The following is a 17,069-nucleotide window of genomic DNA, read 5'->3' on the forward strand; positions in this document are numbered from 1 at the left end:
GTATTTCTTTAAGTCGTTTTAGTACTGTATTGTAAATAGCATAAGTATCACTTTATAAGTAGTATAGCTTAAGTAGTGTGTTGTAATTTATTGTACATGAAATGAAAAAAATTATTAAACACGAGTGTTTTACTGGAAAATACACCACTCGAGTGGCGTATTTTCGATATCCTCACTGGTGAAGATATCGATGATTTCACTGACATCAAGTTTGTCTCTTAAATTGTACTTAAATTCGTTGGTTAATGATCGAAACATCTTCCAGTCTTCCTCGAAAGTCTTCGGCGATCTTCGGCAATCTTCGGAAAGTTGTCGGAAATCTTCGGAAAAACGTCAAAAACGCCGTCCTCAGTATGAACATTACACGTTACCTCGAAGATATCCATTTTATGTTCTCGTGGCAAGAACAATATCTTACTCGTTCGCTGCGCTCACTCGTGAGATATTGTTCTTGCCACGAGAACATAAAATTCTTATCTTCTAGCCACCGTGTAATATCCTCTAGGCAAAGTATTTATATGTGTTGCATTGCGATCGAAACATCATCGGTTCTTCTTCGGAATCTTCGGAGTTCTTCGGAAATCTATCGTAATCTACCGAAATTTTCGGAAAATGTTCGAAAATGTTTGTCTGGCCTTCGGAGAACTTTTGGAAAATCTTTGGAAATGTTCGGAAAGTGTGCAGAAATCTTCGGGAAATCTTCAAAAATCTCGTCGTCAGTATGTTTATATAATAAACACAATAATACATGGCTGCTTGTAGATATGGAATTTCTTTTCTCGTGTTCAACTTTATATCTCACGAGTGAGCGCAGCGAAGGAGTGAGATATCAATTTGAACACTCGAAGAGAAATTGCATACATTTTGTATGTAGGCGCACCCACGCATTATCCTCTATTTATTAAAAAAAAAGAAGGGTAAAAAAGGTAAAATCAGTCATGCATATCACAAATGCGCTTGGCCGCAAGTGAAATCATGCGCTCACCTATAAGGGTCGAAGCAAGAGTTGGCTTTGCGTTTTGCAGGTTAGCAACAGGGGATAGCCTCTAAATCTTTGGACTGAAATTTGGACTTGGGATGTCAACCGCCAAAACTCTCTGCGCCGGATTCAAACTTTCTCTTCTCCGACTAAAAGACCACTTTATTAAATTTCCACTAACGAGACAAGAGATATAGGATCGGATGGATGAGATCGAAGATGAATATATTTGGCGCTATCGACGGTTGTCACATCGAAATAAACGCGTCACTTGGTATCCCCGAGGACTACATCAATAGACAGCAGCATTACAATGTGAATTTACAGGCCATGGTTAACTGCAATTTACAGTCCATTCATGTTAGCTTCAGGTATCCTTGAAGCATACAGGAATTCAGGGGCGCTTTCCATTCGACCAAAAATTCCGGTGTGAATTTCCGGAAATTTCTGTGAGCGAATGGTACAGACTTTTCCATTGTGGAAAACGATAAGCCGCACAGTTTTGTTCGTTTGGATTTTTTCAATGACTTCGAGGTTTAAATCGCAAATATAAAGCAAACAGAGCACTGATACGTCGACACGGTGACTTTTTATAGCCCATGCCGGCAGGGACCTTATACAAACCGCAACGGCAGCGAAAACGTCGCAAAACAAAAGGTTTAATGAGTGACAATGGCTTTGCACGCGTTATAAGTCTTTGTACATTTCTTAGTCAACCTATGCAAAACAAAGAAGTACACTACGGAGGCATTATTTTTATTGGAATTAAATGCTATCTCGACAAATTTCAGGTTTTAGCATTTATTGACAGACAAGTGTAGAGTAAAATATTAATCCATTTTCAAATACACGTCGCCGTCATCTTTGTCTGGGATGATCGTGGTGATCGCGACTAAAAGAACTAGCGTTGAACAGAAAATTGCAAATTCACATAATTTCCGAAAAAAGGACAACGTCGCGAGGTATACCTTTTGATTTTCATTCTGGAATTTCCGGAATTTTCGGTTGAATGGTTCGCTTTTCCCAGGAAATGATTTTACCATTTGTCCCAGTTTCAATTTTTTTTCCAAATTTTCACATCACCAAAGAAACTTGTCAGTAGTAAGGAAATCCCTTTCACTAGCAGTGTTTGGTTGTTAACTAACAGGCGGCCGCTTCTTTGCGTTTTAGTAGATTTCTATGCTAGCTCAGCTTTGTATTGAGATCAGGTTAGCTCTTTTATTTAATCTTTTATTGAATTGTTATCTACTTTAACACGTTTTGCAATTTTTAGTAACCAATGAAAATTTACGTCTTTTAGGATTAGTTTTTATTTTTATGATGTAAAGCGCACTAGAACATTTTATGGAAAGTCGCGCTATACAAATTTTTAATATTAATATTATTACTATTATAATCATAAAAATTACAATTTCCTCGATTGTGATTGGTTTAAAAAACTCCTATTACCCACTAATTCACCATCACTTATTATTTATTATGCGTGATAGTTGACTCGGGCTGCTTCCTCGTCAACTGCCACGCGATAGAAATGTTGAGCTCTTAATCTAATCTAATCTAATCATGCCGATGACTATACTAAAATGGCAAAAAATGCTAATGACTATGCTAGAATAGCAAGGATGCCAATGACTATACTAGAATAGCAAGGATGCTAAAAAAGTTGCAATGATGCTAATACTAGAACAGCGACGATGCTAATGACTATGGTAGAATAGCAATGGTCCTAGCGACTATACTTGAATAGCAATAATGACAATCACCATAATACTACAATGGCAATGATGCTATAGGTAACGCCCATAAAAATAGCAATGATGCCAATACTAGAATGGTAATGATGTTAATGACTGTTTAAGAATTGCAACAATGCTAATGACCATACTAGAATAGCAATGACGCTAGTGATTACAGTAGAATAGCAATAATGATAATGACTACAATGCTAGAATAGTAATGATTCTAGTACCTATAAAAGAATAGAAATGATGCCATTGACTACACTAGAATAGATTGACGCTAGTGGCTACACTACAACAGTAATAATGATTATGATTACACTAGTAAGAATAACAATGACGCCAATGACCAGATTAGAATAACAATGGACACCAATGACTACACTTGAATAGCAATGACACTACTCACTCTATGTTCATTTTCATAACTCATTTAAAAGAAAAAGAAAATTTGCAGCCAGAAAACTGTTTCTGTTATTAACTTGAATCGATTTTTCGGGGCCACAAGCGTTTTTGGCAGGGCCGTACGGCTGCAGAAAAGTATTGAGCGCATGAAGTCGAACGTTTTCGAGTGACAATGAACAATGAATGACTAAGGCACACATATGGCAACTGTTCAGTGTACCATAAATTTTGAATTTCACTTTGGAGACAAACAGCTTCTAAGTAAGTAAGAAGAGCCTGTAAAAGAAAACCTTACGGAATTATTTGGAAATCCATAAGACTGCTTGTAGACTGCGAGGAAGACAGAGACTCTAACGAAGAGATTATGATAACGGTACAACAGAAACAGACCAAACTTAAGGGCAAATACACAAACAATACCAGCTGTTAGCTCAACATCCAAACTAAACGCTGTCAAGGAGTCCGCACTGGGGCAGAAAGAAGAATGTTACCGCCCGATACACCTTACGTGCAAAGAATTTGGGACGATTTCAATTTCGAATGGAAATAGAGTCCGAAAATAAAACCGTCCGAAATTTTAACTGTCCGAAATATTTACAGCACAGAATAAAACTTTTAAGTAGCTCCAAAGCTATTAGATTCCTATATGGAATCATCTTTAGTTGAGACACTGCTTGAAATACGTAGCGGCTTGATAGAATTTGTGTTATTTTCTCGTCAGTGTGTCTTTAAAACCTTGGAGGTGCAGTAGAACTATCATTTTCACAAATATTGTTTCAGTCTATTTATTATGATTACGATTATGACTATGATTAAGATCATTATTATTACCACGCGTATCTTCTACACGCTAGCATTTTTGCTCTTTAATATCTCACTGATTAATCTCTCTTCCCAATCTAGTGTCGTCTTGTATTTGTCAAAATCGACCAGTTTCTTCTTTCTCAAAGCGGCTGGTAATTGCTTTTTCTTCATGTTGTTGATCTTTACGAGAATCAGTGACGAATCACCCTCATCCAATCCCCTCTGCACAGCCATGTGCAGCTCCTCTCGACAAAAGTTGCTGGCGAGGTAATTCTCAGACAAAACAATCAACACTTGACGGCTGCCGTACACACTGTCGGCCATGTTCTGGACGATGGGTCTTCCAATTTCAAAGTCGCGGCTGTGGATGCTGTAGTCAATCGAGTGCTTCTCAAGAATTGACATGAGATTGTCAGTGACCCAACCAAAGTCCTTTGAGCTGTAGCTGATAAACAGTCGGTTTATCAAATCTTCTTTACTGTAGTGATCTATCAATGAAAGGTGCGCCAAAAAAGGATCAGCTTGTCAGCGGCGGAGACTCAATGAACGCTAAATTATAACGCCAAACTGGTCAAGCCATCGTGTAAACGAATTAACAAAATGCGTAATAACCGCCACCCCCCTAGCTTCTACACTCCAATGAGAAAGCAAACTCTGAAAGGAGTTGAGCTATTGTACCTTGGGCATCCTCCACTTGGAATCTTAGTCACTAAGCGCCGTTTAGAAACGCTTATGCCATCGTGGTCTCTGAGGGAAAAGCTTTTTGGACTTTTCAAGCAATCGTCTGTTGCGTGACAGGTCCAAAGAACTTCTGTTTATTGCCCTGAAAAGAACCGGGGGTATTTGCACCACTAAATCTCACGCTGTATTCCGCTGTAAGGTACGACCGGCATTTCCGTGACTATTGTATGGAATGCTTTCCCATTCCGGGTGAGCTACAGCTCTGAACTTACAGTTTGGTATGTTATAGGATGATTTCCATCTCTTCTTGACACAAAATGGCACGAAAACCATGAACAAGACGGTGACACTTGCGGCTGATATGATGATGATTGGTAGAAGCCACTCTCTGCGACGTCCTGTGGATTAAAAACCAGTCATGAAAACACACGAAAAAACATTTCTTATGGCATGAGTAGATTCTTTCTCTCCCTCTGCTGGGGGCGGTACATCTGGTACATTATACAAAGATCCTTGTTCAAAAGAGTGTCATTCATTGTTTTTATCATATGAGGCTCAACTTATGAAAACCTCATAAGGACATTTAGTCTCAGTTAAGATTAAGGTTTAGAATAAAAAGTTCTAAACAATGTAAAAGTGAGAGTGGAAAATGAGAACGAATCTGTCAAAAACGTTAGATTACTGCAAAGGTTACTTCATGTAAACAGACGCGGGGTGACACTGTCTAACTCTGACCTGAACCCAGATTAGAAGACAGACGTCTTGAAGTGGTCACACTTTCAGTCACTTGCGTTCCTGGAAAGAGAACCAAAATTAGAAAAAAACTGACGACCACTGTACTATTTTTACTTGTCAGTGGCAACAGACCAGAGCCTAGAGGACTTTCTACACACTGTAATAAAGTTCTGCTGCAGCGTATCGAGTTCCACTATTAGGCGGTCAGTTCAACTTATAGTTCTACTTATCCATGCACAAAGTTTGGTTTTCCGTAAATTCCGAGGTTCCGACGAAGAAACGTGAAGGGCAAGACTCACCCAACAGTCAGCTGTCCTTTTTCGCTCAATGTTAATGTCTGCACCTAAAGAGGCTACTCAAAATTTTTAGGTCGGGATCGAAATTTTTCATTGGAATTCGAATAAAAATTCGAATACTTTGAAATAGAATTAAAATTAATATATAACGAAGTCACATGCAGTTTCCACGTACGCCCTAAGTGAGTTCCAAAGTCATTTTTCATCCTTTACCGGGAAATTTCCCTAAAACACACAAGGTTTCTGAAAGGTGTTCATCCTTCTTTTCAAGCGCTGGTGTTGAATTAAGAAAACGCCGGACGCCATATGATTTGAATAGTATAACTAACTGAAACTGTAGAATAGTACTCAAAGAGAGTTTCGAAATGGAGGAATCCTTTAAGTAGCCCGATACTTCACAACTTTCCCCTTAGATTTTGTAGGAAATGTCTTATCTATGCGATCTTGGAGCTATATCTGATTTTTTTCGCTAAAAATGGTAAGTAGCAATGCTGTCAGCATTAAGCGTGCGCGCTTTCATTAGGCGAAGTACGATTAGGGTTTGGGGTTTAGAGTTTAGGGCTAGAGTTAGGCATGGTTTTGAAAGAAAAACTACACTGATTCCGTTGCATCATTTCTTTTTTTTAACCAGGCTCTTACCCGTTTGTGATTGAACGAACACTTTCCAGTGAATACCAGCTACTTGGCTGTTGCAGGTCCAGTTGCAGCTGTAATTTCCCTCTTCATCTTCTGTCACGTTAAAAATATAGAGGATGGATTGTAGTTTACATTTGCTGCGCGTTTTCGTCTGTTCTATTTGGTACTTTGTATCATGTTTCAAGAGGGCAGTTTCAATGCGCCAAGTCAACTGTTTTGGACATTTGTCGTGTACATCAGACAAGCATGTCAGATTGACAGTAGAAAAAGTCCTTGCAAGAACCTCCGGAGCAGAGACAATGGTAAGGCTTTTTGGCTGTGGACCTGAGTGAAGTAAAAAGTTCCTGATCATTATTACACAATTATTATGACAAAATTAGCTATTAACGCCAAGTTTACACTCTCAAACATACATTCTACTTTATTCTACCCTGCTCCACTCCACTCCACTCCACTCCACTCCACGTCACTCCATTCCACTCCACTCCACCACACTCCGTTCCAGTCCACTCCACCCCACTTCACTCCACTCCACTCCACTCCACTCCACTCCACCCCACTCCGTTCCACTCCACTCCACTCCACGCCACGCCACTCCACTCCACGCCACTCCACGCCACGCCGCGCCGCGCCGCTCCGCTCCACTACTCCACTCCAGTACTCCACTCCAGTACTAGTAACTCCCTTAGTTACCACTAAGTGGTTATGGGTTTCTGCTTACACCCATATTCATACTGCAAGGTTTCACAGGCCCTCCGGCCAGAAATCCTGTTTTTCGCACAGCACTTATAGGTTCCTTCCAGCTCTTCACGTCCTGGAGGAAGACTAAGTCTGCTATGAACAGTTTCCTCTCCATTTTCTCGCACTGAATGATAAATGCCTTCAGTTCCATTCGTGATTATTTTGTCATCCTTGTACCAATAAACTTCGAGAGGCCATCCCGAGAAATGGCATTTCAAATCGTCTGGTTTTTTTCCTTCGGTGAAAAACGTTGGAGTTCTGGAGAACCAATCAACTTTTGGTGCATCTAGAGTGGAGAATATTTTTACAAAAGTCAGTGCATGCGTAAAAGAAATATCTGAATATGAAAGGATTCATTATATATCAAGAGTCATATATTCCATAAGGCTAATTTCCATATGATCGTTACCATGGCTACGATTGCTGCGCTCCAACAAACGGTTGAGCGATCCTTACGGCTACCTGTTCCTATGACTACCACGATATCGCGGCAAATTAAACTGCCCTGGAGGACTTAGACGAAGCAACGGCGCACTGCACTCAGAATCTCTGGTATATTTTTCATCGCAGTGATCGCTAATATCTGTAGAGCGTGGTTTCCGTATTATGCCGCAGCGAACACTATGATTGCTGCGGTAGAACTGAGGTCTATCTCCGTTCACCATGGCTACGGTCGCCGAAGAGATCGATCGCTACAATTTTTTTCGCAGCGATCGTAGCGATCGGATGGAAACCAGCCTTAAATAGCTACGTCATGGTTTGCAAATCTTGAAAAGTTTATTCCGAATTATTTAAGTTTGTCGTTTGTAACAGTCCAATCCTCTCCATTCTTAACAACCCTTGTTACTTCATGGTTTATTATTATCTCTTTGATATTTTTCTATCTTGGCAAACTATTATTTTCAAGTTTCCTCCAATTTAAAGGTAGTTCTGTATGTGGCCAAACTAACTCAAAATATCGTGACATAACATGCCATTCAATGCTATTGGAATAATCTGACATGTCATGTCCATTTATTAGTTATGAACTAAAAACATCTGACATAAATTTATATGAAATCCTTATTTCAACTCCACCATTCTTTTCTCCCTTCATCTAACTCATGCAAATCTTAAAAATGATAAAAACACAATTTTTGCAGAATTCCTTCACATATCCGACATTTAACCTATAGAGACTTTTTTTGATTTCATGAAACCTCAAAGAGATAATGAGACAACAGTGTAAAAATGTACCATTTAACCGTATTGCCCGCTGTATAACCACATTTCACCGGATCCAATTAAACCGGAAGTTGCCGTATGACAAAATCTTGGCCTGGGCATCCCTCACTCAAAGTTTCAAATAAGCTGCCAAACCATAATAAGCTGACAAATGTATGTCACTGTTGCCAAGAGTGGTGTGTCATAAAAACATTCCTATTTGGATCTTAATTTTCAAAGGCAACAGACAATATGGATTGGCTACAGAAGTCGAAATATACACTATGCGTCAGGCGAGAAATGTTAAGAGTACAATCCCTTTTGTTGCAGAACTTAATGAAAGCAAAGATAAAACAAGCGAAGAAACACCTACGCGTGAAGCTTATATTGGTACAGTCACATGACATAGTGTCGCTGTCCTTTGTTGAATTTGACTGCAGCAATACCAAGTCTGGTGAACCAATACTGTTCTGGATTTTCTTCTTCGCTTGCCTCCAGGTCATGCCTGGTTTCAGTCCTGGTGTGATGATCGAGCAGTTGAGAGTGATGTTGGAGTCTGGATCTACTGTGATGGGATTTGTGTACTGACACCCTGGTGGGCAAGAGGATGACTTTATTTCACATTTCACGTCAGTCGCAGATGAGGCATCTGTTCAATAAAATAACAACCCAACAACATCAATTGACATCAATTTGTCATTTATATACTAGAGCAGTGTGTATGGTAGCGAACGATTGCTTGGAAGGGGGCTACCGTTCATCTTGAGCTGAACATATAATTATTCATCAGAGACAAGCTTGTCGATCTAGTGACTATATGCTGCAGTATACTGAGAGCTAGCGCCTATAGTTAACGTAGCGATCGGGCGAAGGGAGTAATTTCTTTATAATTTTATCTCGGAACAGTCGAGAGATTTTCCACTTTTCCCACTACTTATTTCCTAAAAGAGATAAAAATATTTTCCTGGAGTATTTCTTAAATGGAAGATGGAAACCTCCTTCTATTTGGTAAATAAAAAGCCCGAAATATACTATAAATCCACCCTACTACATGTTTTACTTATCTCCTTTTCTATGGTTAGTAGTTTGTTCTAACATGTAAGTGCTTTTCACCCGCAATTCCAAAATGACTGATGTGTTACATTGGATTTCTCCGCTGTTTAAAAAAATTTAAAAATTATATTATTTTAAAAAAGCTCAGTAATAAAGGAAATCACTGAACTTTTCTAGGATTTCGTCGAAACAGCGGCGTTTGATGTCTGAACAGTTTCTGTTGTTTTCATGCACAGATTACTGTGCAGTAAGACCTCAGAATGAAAACATAACGCAAGCAAATGTTATCTTACCGCGTTTGCATTTATTAACTCCTTCTTTTGTGACAGTAACAACAGGTGTCATGTGACGACCATTTAAATTTTATTGTATAATGAGTTCTTTCTTCACTCGACAAGAATTTTTTAAACGCATTTCATAAGCAGGATATTCTCTCAGTGACACAAATGACTAATTTTGTAATTTGTGAAATTACAAATCAGCGATGCAATTTCGCGTAAATAATTTTAAAAGAAATGATTTTCGTTTATTCTCAAAAACTCACTTGGACTGAAAGTAAAAATTAACAAAGTTTTATTATTATTCAGGGTAATTTATCATTTCTGGCAGCAAATTAGGTCAGAAAAACCGACCACTTCTCTGGCCTATTTCTTTGCAAATGTGAATTATGTGTCTAGAGTAAATAAAGCATTGTTGTTGTTGTTGTTGGCCTTCTTTCGATTGCACAATTTGTTGATACAACAACTGTGCAACTTGTCGCGCGCTCATTGGCTAATTTTTTTATGGTCAGTTAGAGAGAATGGTAGATGAAATTTGCCAGAATACTTACAGGGGGCCACCACACTAAATTTGGAACGAATAACAGATAACTATACCCGCGACGCGTTTCTTTTTTCCGTGGCGGCCATTTTGAATGTTTAATATTCGGTTGGAGGTCTGGAGCTTTACGATACAGCCGACAAACCTCGGAACATCGATCTCGTAACGAGAATAATAAAGTAACGTCGCGGTTTTGTAAGAACTAGTTCTCGAACTGTTTTTCTATTCCGAACTTCGCACCAGACGACCGCCAACTTAAAATTGAAAGCAGCTGCTACAAGGCAAGAACCGGTCGATCTGTAATTAGTCCTTAAATATGATGAAAGAGACGCTGTCTGTTACGCTCCTCACCTGAAACCTACTCATATTTTGATCATTTCTCTTGTAGTTTTTTCTTTGTGGGAAATAACAATTTATGACAGATGAAACTGTTATTGAATTGTCTCTTATTTATTTGCTAAAGAGACACCTTGCTTAAAGGCACAATTAACAACCAAAACCTTCTTACCAACTGCTGATATTCGATACCGGCGTCCACAAAGAGACACTAAGGCCTTGTCCACCTACGCCGAAGAAATTTAAAAAAGGGTTTTTTTAGTTTGAGACGCATCAAAAGTTTTCCATCCACACTATATCGAAGAAATTTGTGAACGCAACCATTACCTGTTATTTTGGATTTGTGTTTGAGGAAAACTTAGGCAAGGAAATCGCATGATTATCCTGACCTCATCGTTTTCGAAAAGCTCCTTTTAAAAAATATTTTCCGCCCAATCTAAAACGCAAGGCCGCCGTTTTCAAATCCCTCCATTTTCAAGAGGGTTTTCGATACGCTACGTTTTCGTGACGGATTAGTGTGGACGGTAGGCCAACCCGTAGAAATAAAGCTGTGTTTTCAAATTTTTTCGGCGCATTGTGGACGAGGCCTGAGGGCATAATTTCCTAGACGCTGGTTATGTCGGAACGGCCCAGTTATACCGGAATCAGAATCAAAATCAGAAGGGTGATAGCATTCATCTTGCAATAGTGGCGTTGCTAAATATCACTAACTTCATAAAATGTTTAGAGTAAGTCTTTCATCCAAGCTGCATTCTGTAAATAGGCTCATTGCTTTTTGAGCGCCAAATACCATCTGGACCATAACTGATAAGTTTGTCGGTGACTGTTTTTAGATGTTACGTTAAGACGTTTGGGCTTGTATTAAAGACCCCATTAGATGAAAATGAAAGGTTATACTCGAGATTCAAAAAGGCGGTACACTAAACGAGCGCACTTAGAAGGATTCAAAAAACTTAGCCGGAGAGTTTTAGATCATAAACATTAATATTCAAATGGCACTGAACAACACAAATTTGTTCAAAAACCAAAAAGTTCAGATAATCCAAAATGCCGTAAAGTTCGCTTAAAATAAAACTTCCAGTAAGGAGGACGTGATAACCGAAATTAAACGGTATTTAATTTTGTAGAAAAAAAAAGAAAAGAAAAAAAAAATATATATAATAATCTTATTTTTATACCCATTTTTCAATATTCATTAAAAATTCATGTACTTATTAAAAAGATAACTTGGAAAGGCCGGGCGCTTTCGATTGGACCAAAAATTCTGGTTCAGTTGACTGCACAGCCGGAGTGGAAAACGATAAGCCCATTCCATTCAAAATTGTTACCTCTAAAATTGAAAATGGCTGACTGACCCTGACTCTCCCAGACTTTTGTTTGCTTGAGATTATTCAATGACTTCAAGTTTTAAACACAGCGGACCCGAACACTGTATCAACAATAGCATAATCATTTAAAATAAATTTACTGTTATTTACCTGTGTTCCTGTGTCTTTTTGAGCCGTTGAGAAGGGATTTGAATAGAAGCGAAGTGCGGGTTACATTTCAAATATCATCTTGTCTGCCGCTTTGTACAGTGTTCGGGTCCTTTGTGGCTTAAATCGCTAAGGAACCAGAATACTGTGACTTTAAGACCACAAAAGCGGGGACCTTATACAAACCACAACGGCAGCGAAAACATCGCAAAACAAAGGGTTTAATGAGTGGTACAATGGTTCTGCACGTGTTAAAAATTTCCGTAAATTTCTTAGCCATCCTTTGCAAAACAACAATTCATTTTCAATTTCAGGTTTTATAAAGAAAAAAAAAAAAAAGAACGTGAACACCACGGGCATATCTTTTTAACGGAATTAAACACTTTCTTGGCGTATTTAGCTGTAGCTAGTATTCCATCGACAGACAGGTGGCTATATTATAAAGTAAAATCTTGATCCATCTTCGAAGACGCGTCGCCGTCATCTAATAGCGTGAGATGTCCAACTCGCTGTGATCGCGGTCAAAAGAACTAGCGGTGAATAAAAAAAGAGGACAACCTTCTCAGGTATACCAACATGCTGGAGGCAATTTTGCTGGAAATTTCTGTTACATTTGATTTTCATGGTGGAACTTCTAGAATTTTCCGGAACCTTTCCCAGGAAATTTCCGTACCACGTGTCCCAGTTTAGAAAATTTCGGAATTTTTGGTTGAATGGAAATTGTCCACTGTTTAGTATTTTACAGAAAATCTATGCCTATTGTTAAAATTGTTTTATCAAGAAAGGATTAGAACGGAATACTCTTGCAATAGTTTAAAGAACAAACATCGTTATGGACAATACATTTCTTTTACATACAATTTCGCCGACCACCTCGAGCAATTTTGCCCAAATGCAATGAAGTGTAGAAGAAATAACTAGGATTTTGTCTCGTCAAGGCGAGAAAGAATGCAAACAAAGCTTCTTAACTGCAAGCGACAAAAAGAAAATTAATTCCTCGTTATTTTTCATTTTCTCCTACCAATAAACAACGAAAGACGATATGGTTGATGAACTACAATTTTAGAAACGCACAATGGCGCATGAAATTTTAACAGCGTGATTCACTTCACATACCTTGAATCATAAGAAGAGACAAAGAACAAAACAGGAAGTATTTCACCAAACGAAGCTTGAAGTTGTTCTCTAGGTGTTGATTCTTCATGGTCTCAATTCCAGCCGCGATCTGTGAATTCGTGGTCATCACTTAGCTTTGTCTCTTGCTGTTGCACTAGTGTGTTCTTCAACGAGTTTACCCTCCTCTACCTTTTATCGCTGCTCAATATGTGCCTTCCCTTTGACGCGATTTGTTTAAATTTTGGGAACAGTCGTTAATGCTTGCAGCGAGGCGGGAAGTAGGTCAGATGTTGGTTATTTATGCAAAACAGGATGTCATATATGAATTATAGAGCCCACCATATAATATAAGGATACCGCGGCATCATGTAGACTAAAAGGTAAGTAGCTACGACGGTGACGTCGATAAAACACGTCGATTTTTTTAGCGGAGCTCCGGCGGCCCGAAGGGCCGCCAAGCGGAGCCCCATACTCATATAGGAGAGAAAAGGAAACCCATGAGTTGATTTTCTCATGGTCATCATGGCTAGCGGTATTGCTCGTGGGCGCGTACGCACGACGGCGACGACGACGACGACGACGACGACGGAGTCGCGCAACATGGCCGCCATACTCCAAATAATAGGTTGGCAGTCTTGGTTTACCGTGTACTTCTTTGATATTGGACATCCATGTTAAGATCAATTGACACCTGTCAAACAAAGGTATCCGCTGACCAGTATCACGTGACCATATCGCGGGCTCAAGTTTACAGCTTATCGAGGTCGCGTGTTTTTTTAAAGTTGACCGCTGACTAAGTGCTGGTTTTCGATTGGATCGCGGGCTCATCTGAGGTTAACTTGTTGAAAATAGGGCAGGACTGTTCGGAAGTCGGTTAACGCTAACCAAGGATTAAAAGTTAACCGAATTATAACTTTTTTTTCTATACAAATGTTTTTTGGCTGCTTTGGTTTGTGTATATAGTGATTATTAAAACTCAAAACAGAGGGCCAAACAATATACAGAAAACCGCGCCGCAAAGCTACAAAACTGAAATCAAAATTCTACCTTCTCCTGGGTTATTTGGCTCTGAACAACGCGGTCCAGGAGCTACGCTTTTAGGCTGGCCTAAATCTATATATTAGCGACTGTTGATATTTAATAAATCCATAAGGAGACAGTGAAGACAATGCTGTATTTCCTAACGACTGGTTCAGGTGTATTTTGAATGTAAAAAGAGTGGAGAGTCCCAGATATGCCGGGATCGGAATCAAAATGAGAACGAGGATACATATTTACTTTCCAAAAACCTTATGTTGCTCGGTAAACAATGGGTTATGTTTAGAGTAAGTAACGATGACTTTCGTCTAAGTTGCATTCGGTGAATGGCTTTATTGCTCGTTTCACCGACAAATACCACCTGGACAGTGACTCATTATTATTCAAATGTGACCTAAACAACAGAGACAAGTCCGAATAACAAAAAACTCAGATAATCTTAAATTTGAAGGTCGGAGTAATCCAACATTCACAACAGTTAAAAGATTGAATAATGGAGGACGTCATAACCAAAACTTAACTGTAATCTTATCAACCCATTTTATTTTGTGGCGCCAAAGTTGGCGGGTAGCGAGGATAAATAAGCAAAGTCTTAAATTTACTGCAGTCCATTTGCCTTTGAAATATGCTTGTCAAATTGATCAATTTGAAAGACTGTTTAGTATTTTATAGCAAACCTAGGCATGTTGAAAATTCTCTTTTAAGCAAAAGTGTACAGAGCGTAAATTTTGTAAGAGGTTTCGTTGTTAAGAGCAACAAAATCCTTTGTAATTTGTGATACTAAAATAAAGACGTAGTGATGTATGTACATTTGTTTTAAGGTTTTTAAATTTTCTGAAATATCTGGAATGATTTTCCTCGTATGCAATGAAGTGTACATATTGGTATTTTTAAGAAATAACGAGGACGTTTGTCCCGGGAAGCCAAGAAGGCTTGCAAACAGGATTTCTTAACCGCGGGCGATGAAAAAAGTCGATTAATTTCTCGTTATTTTTCATTTTCTGCCACCAAATAAACAACAAAAGACGCCATAGTTGATGAACTAAATTTTAAGGAATGCACAATGGCCAATGAAATTTTAACAGCATGATCATACCTTGAATCATAAGAAGAGACAAAGAACAAAGCAGGAAGTATTTCGCCAAACGAAGCTTGGAGTTTTTCTCCAGGTGTTGATTCTTCATGGTCTCAATTCCAGCCGTAAACTGTGAATTCGTATTCATCTCTTAGTTTTGTCGAAATATCTTGCTGTTGCACTGGTGTTTTCCTGAACACGGATACTTTACTTACCCTTATCTTTGACTGCTGGTCAATATGTGCCTACATGCATTTTGAGAGGCGAGTTCTTAATGGCTCTATCAGGGCGGGGAGAGGGCCAAATGTTTATTACTTATGCAAAACAGGATATCACATGAATTACAAGGCGGAATTGGCACGACAACCAAACATGGAAATGACCTACACATAAGTAAAGATGATATTGACAACCGCAACATACAGAAGACAACTGCCAAAATGTGTTCCTTAACCTGTCATGACGTTTGCTAACAATTAAGATTTATCTTATTTAGCTAAAGAAATTTGAGTAAACCTGTCGAGATCTGATGTAAACGAAGATTTATTGGAAGGTGTAAGAAAATTACAAATCTTCGGGTAAACATCCCGAGGTTATCGTCATTTCGAAAAAAAATTATACAAAATGTTCTTTCAAAATTTCGACCGAACGATTCAATTCGTATATTTTTGATTCGTATATATTCGTATATTTTCAGAGCATTTTCCGCACTATTTACCGTCGTGACGAAAATTCCGTAATTTTTGGCAGAATCTCAAGTGTCGCCCTGATACGATCGAATTTACAGCCAGATTTGGGAATTAAGATATTCATTAAGATATACATATACCTGATGTCTTGAAAACCAGGTCCGAACAGCCCAATGACAGCTGGTGCCTAATAGAGTCATGCAAGCAGTGCTTACCAAGTTCCGCACTCCACAATTCATCTAGTCCAAAAAGGAAATGACACTAGAATCTCTGGGCCACCTGTGGATGAATTCAGGCTTAACTGTCATCATATCAGATAAAAGCTCTTTGCAAGCATATCATCATTCTGGGTTTGCCTCTTTCTTCACTAAAAGGGCATATTTTGCCCTGCAAAACAGCATCTCGGTAATCGATCGAGAGCTTGTTACCAGCTGTTTCTGCTCTATCTTGTCAAAATTCACCGATTCTTTTCAGTGTAAAAGTCATGCCTCTGCAACCTATCATCAGTCTGGTTTTTCCTCTTTTTTCATTAAAAGGTCATATTTTAGCATGCGAAACAGCATCTCGGTAATCGATCAAGAGCTTATTACAAGCAATTTCTGCTCTAGCCACTGATACATTGACGATAATTATACCTGATGTTTTGAAAACCAGGTCCGAACAGCCCAATAACAGCTGGTGCCTAATAGAGTCATGCAAGCAGTGCTTACCAAGTTCCGCACTCCACACTTCATCTAGTGCAAAAAGGAAATGACACTAGAATCTCTGGGCCACCTGTGGATGAATTCAGACTTAACTGTCATCATATCAGATAAAAGCTTTTTGCAAGCATAACTTAATGACAGCAAACTAAAGTGCCTTGAAATCTCCCCCTCCCCCCGGGGGTCAGGTACCCCTCCGCACATATCAGCCCCTCCCCCCTCACGACAATAATGGAACCTTCTGCCAAGGCAACAAACCCACTCAGCCTTGGGAAATTCCGTGCACTTTAAGGATTGTGTCACGTCGGACAGCTAAGTACATACCCAGCCGTCAGACTGACTTGAGACTATGGACACAAGTTCAAACCGACCCCACCCCCCTGGATTAAGGGCCAGGGACCCCAAAGAGGTATCCACAATTAGCCACACTCCTGTAGATGTCTCCAGACTTTCCGGTAACGGAGCCCCCCCTGGAAAATAATGTGCTACGCTAAACTGAAATCGATGCCTGCGGCATCGATTTCAGCACAGCTCGCGGAGTAAAATTA

The 17,069-nt window shown here is 39.2% G+C and overlaps 1 protein-coding gene across 1 annotated transcript; it reads right to left on the bottom strand.

The window, feature by feature from the left end:
• Nucleotides 1-3,451: 3,451 nt before the first annotated feature.
• Nucleotides 3,452-13,173, bottom strand: LOC145486396 (uncharacterized). The gene is made up of 7 exons (XM_081465043.1): nucleotides 13,019-13,173; nucleotides 8,593-8,868; nucleotides 6,997-7,302; nucleotides 6,279-6,599; nucleotides 5,344-5,403; nucleotides 4,881-5,006; nucleotides 3,452-4,415 (listed from the first exon to the last, which is right to left on the bottom strand). Exons 1-7 carry the CDS (start codon nucleotides 13,143-13,145, stop codon nucleotides 3,967-3,969), a joined length of 1,665 nt encoding a protein of 554 aa, XP_081321169.1. The 5' UTR covers nucleotides 13,146-13,173; the 3' UTR covers nucleotides 3,452-3,966.
• Between the last annotated feature and the right edge of the window lie 3,896 nt (nucleotides 13,174-17,069).

This window comes from Orbicella franksi, chromosome 5 (assembly GCF_964199315.1).
Source record: "Orbicella franksi chromosome 5, jaOrbFran1.1, whole genome shotgun sequence".
Taxonomy (NCBI): domain Eukaryota; kingdom Metazoa; phylum Cnidaria; class Anthozoa; order Scleractinia; family Merulinidae; genus Orbicella; species Orbicella franksi.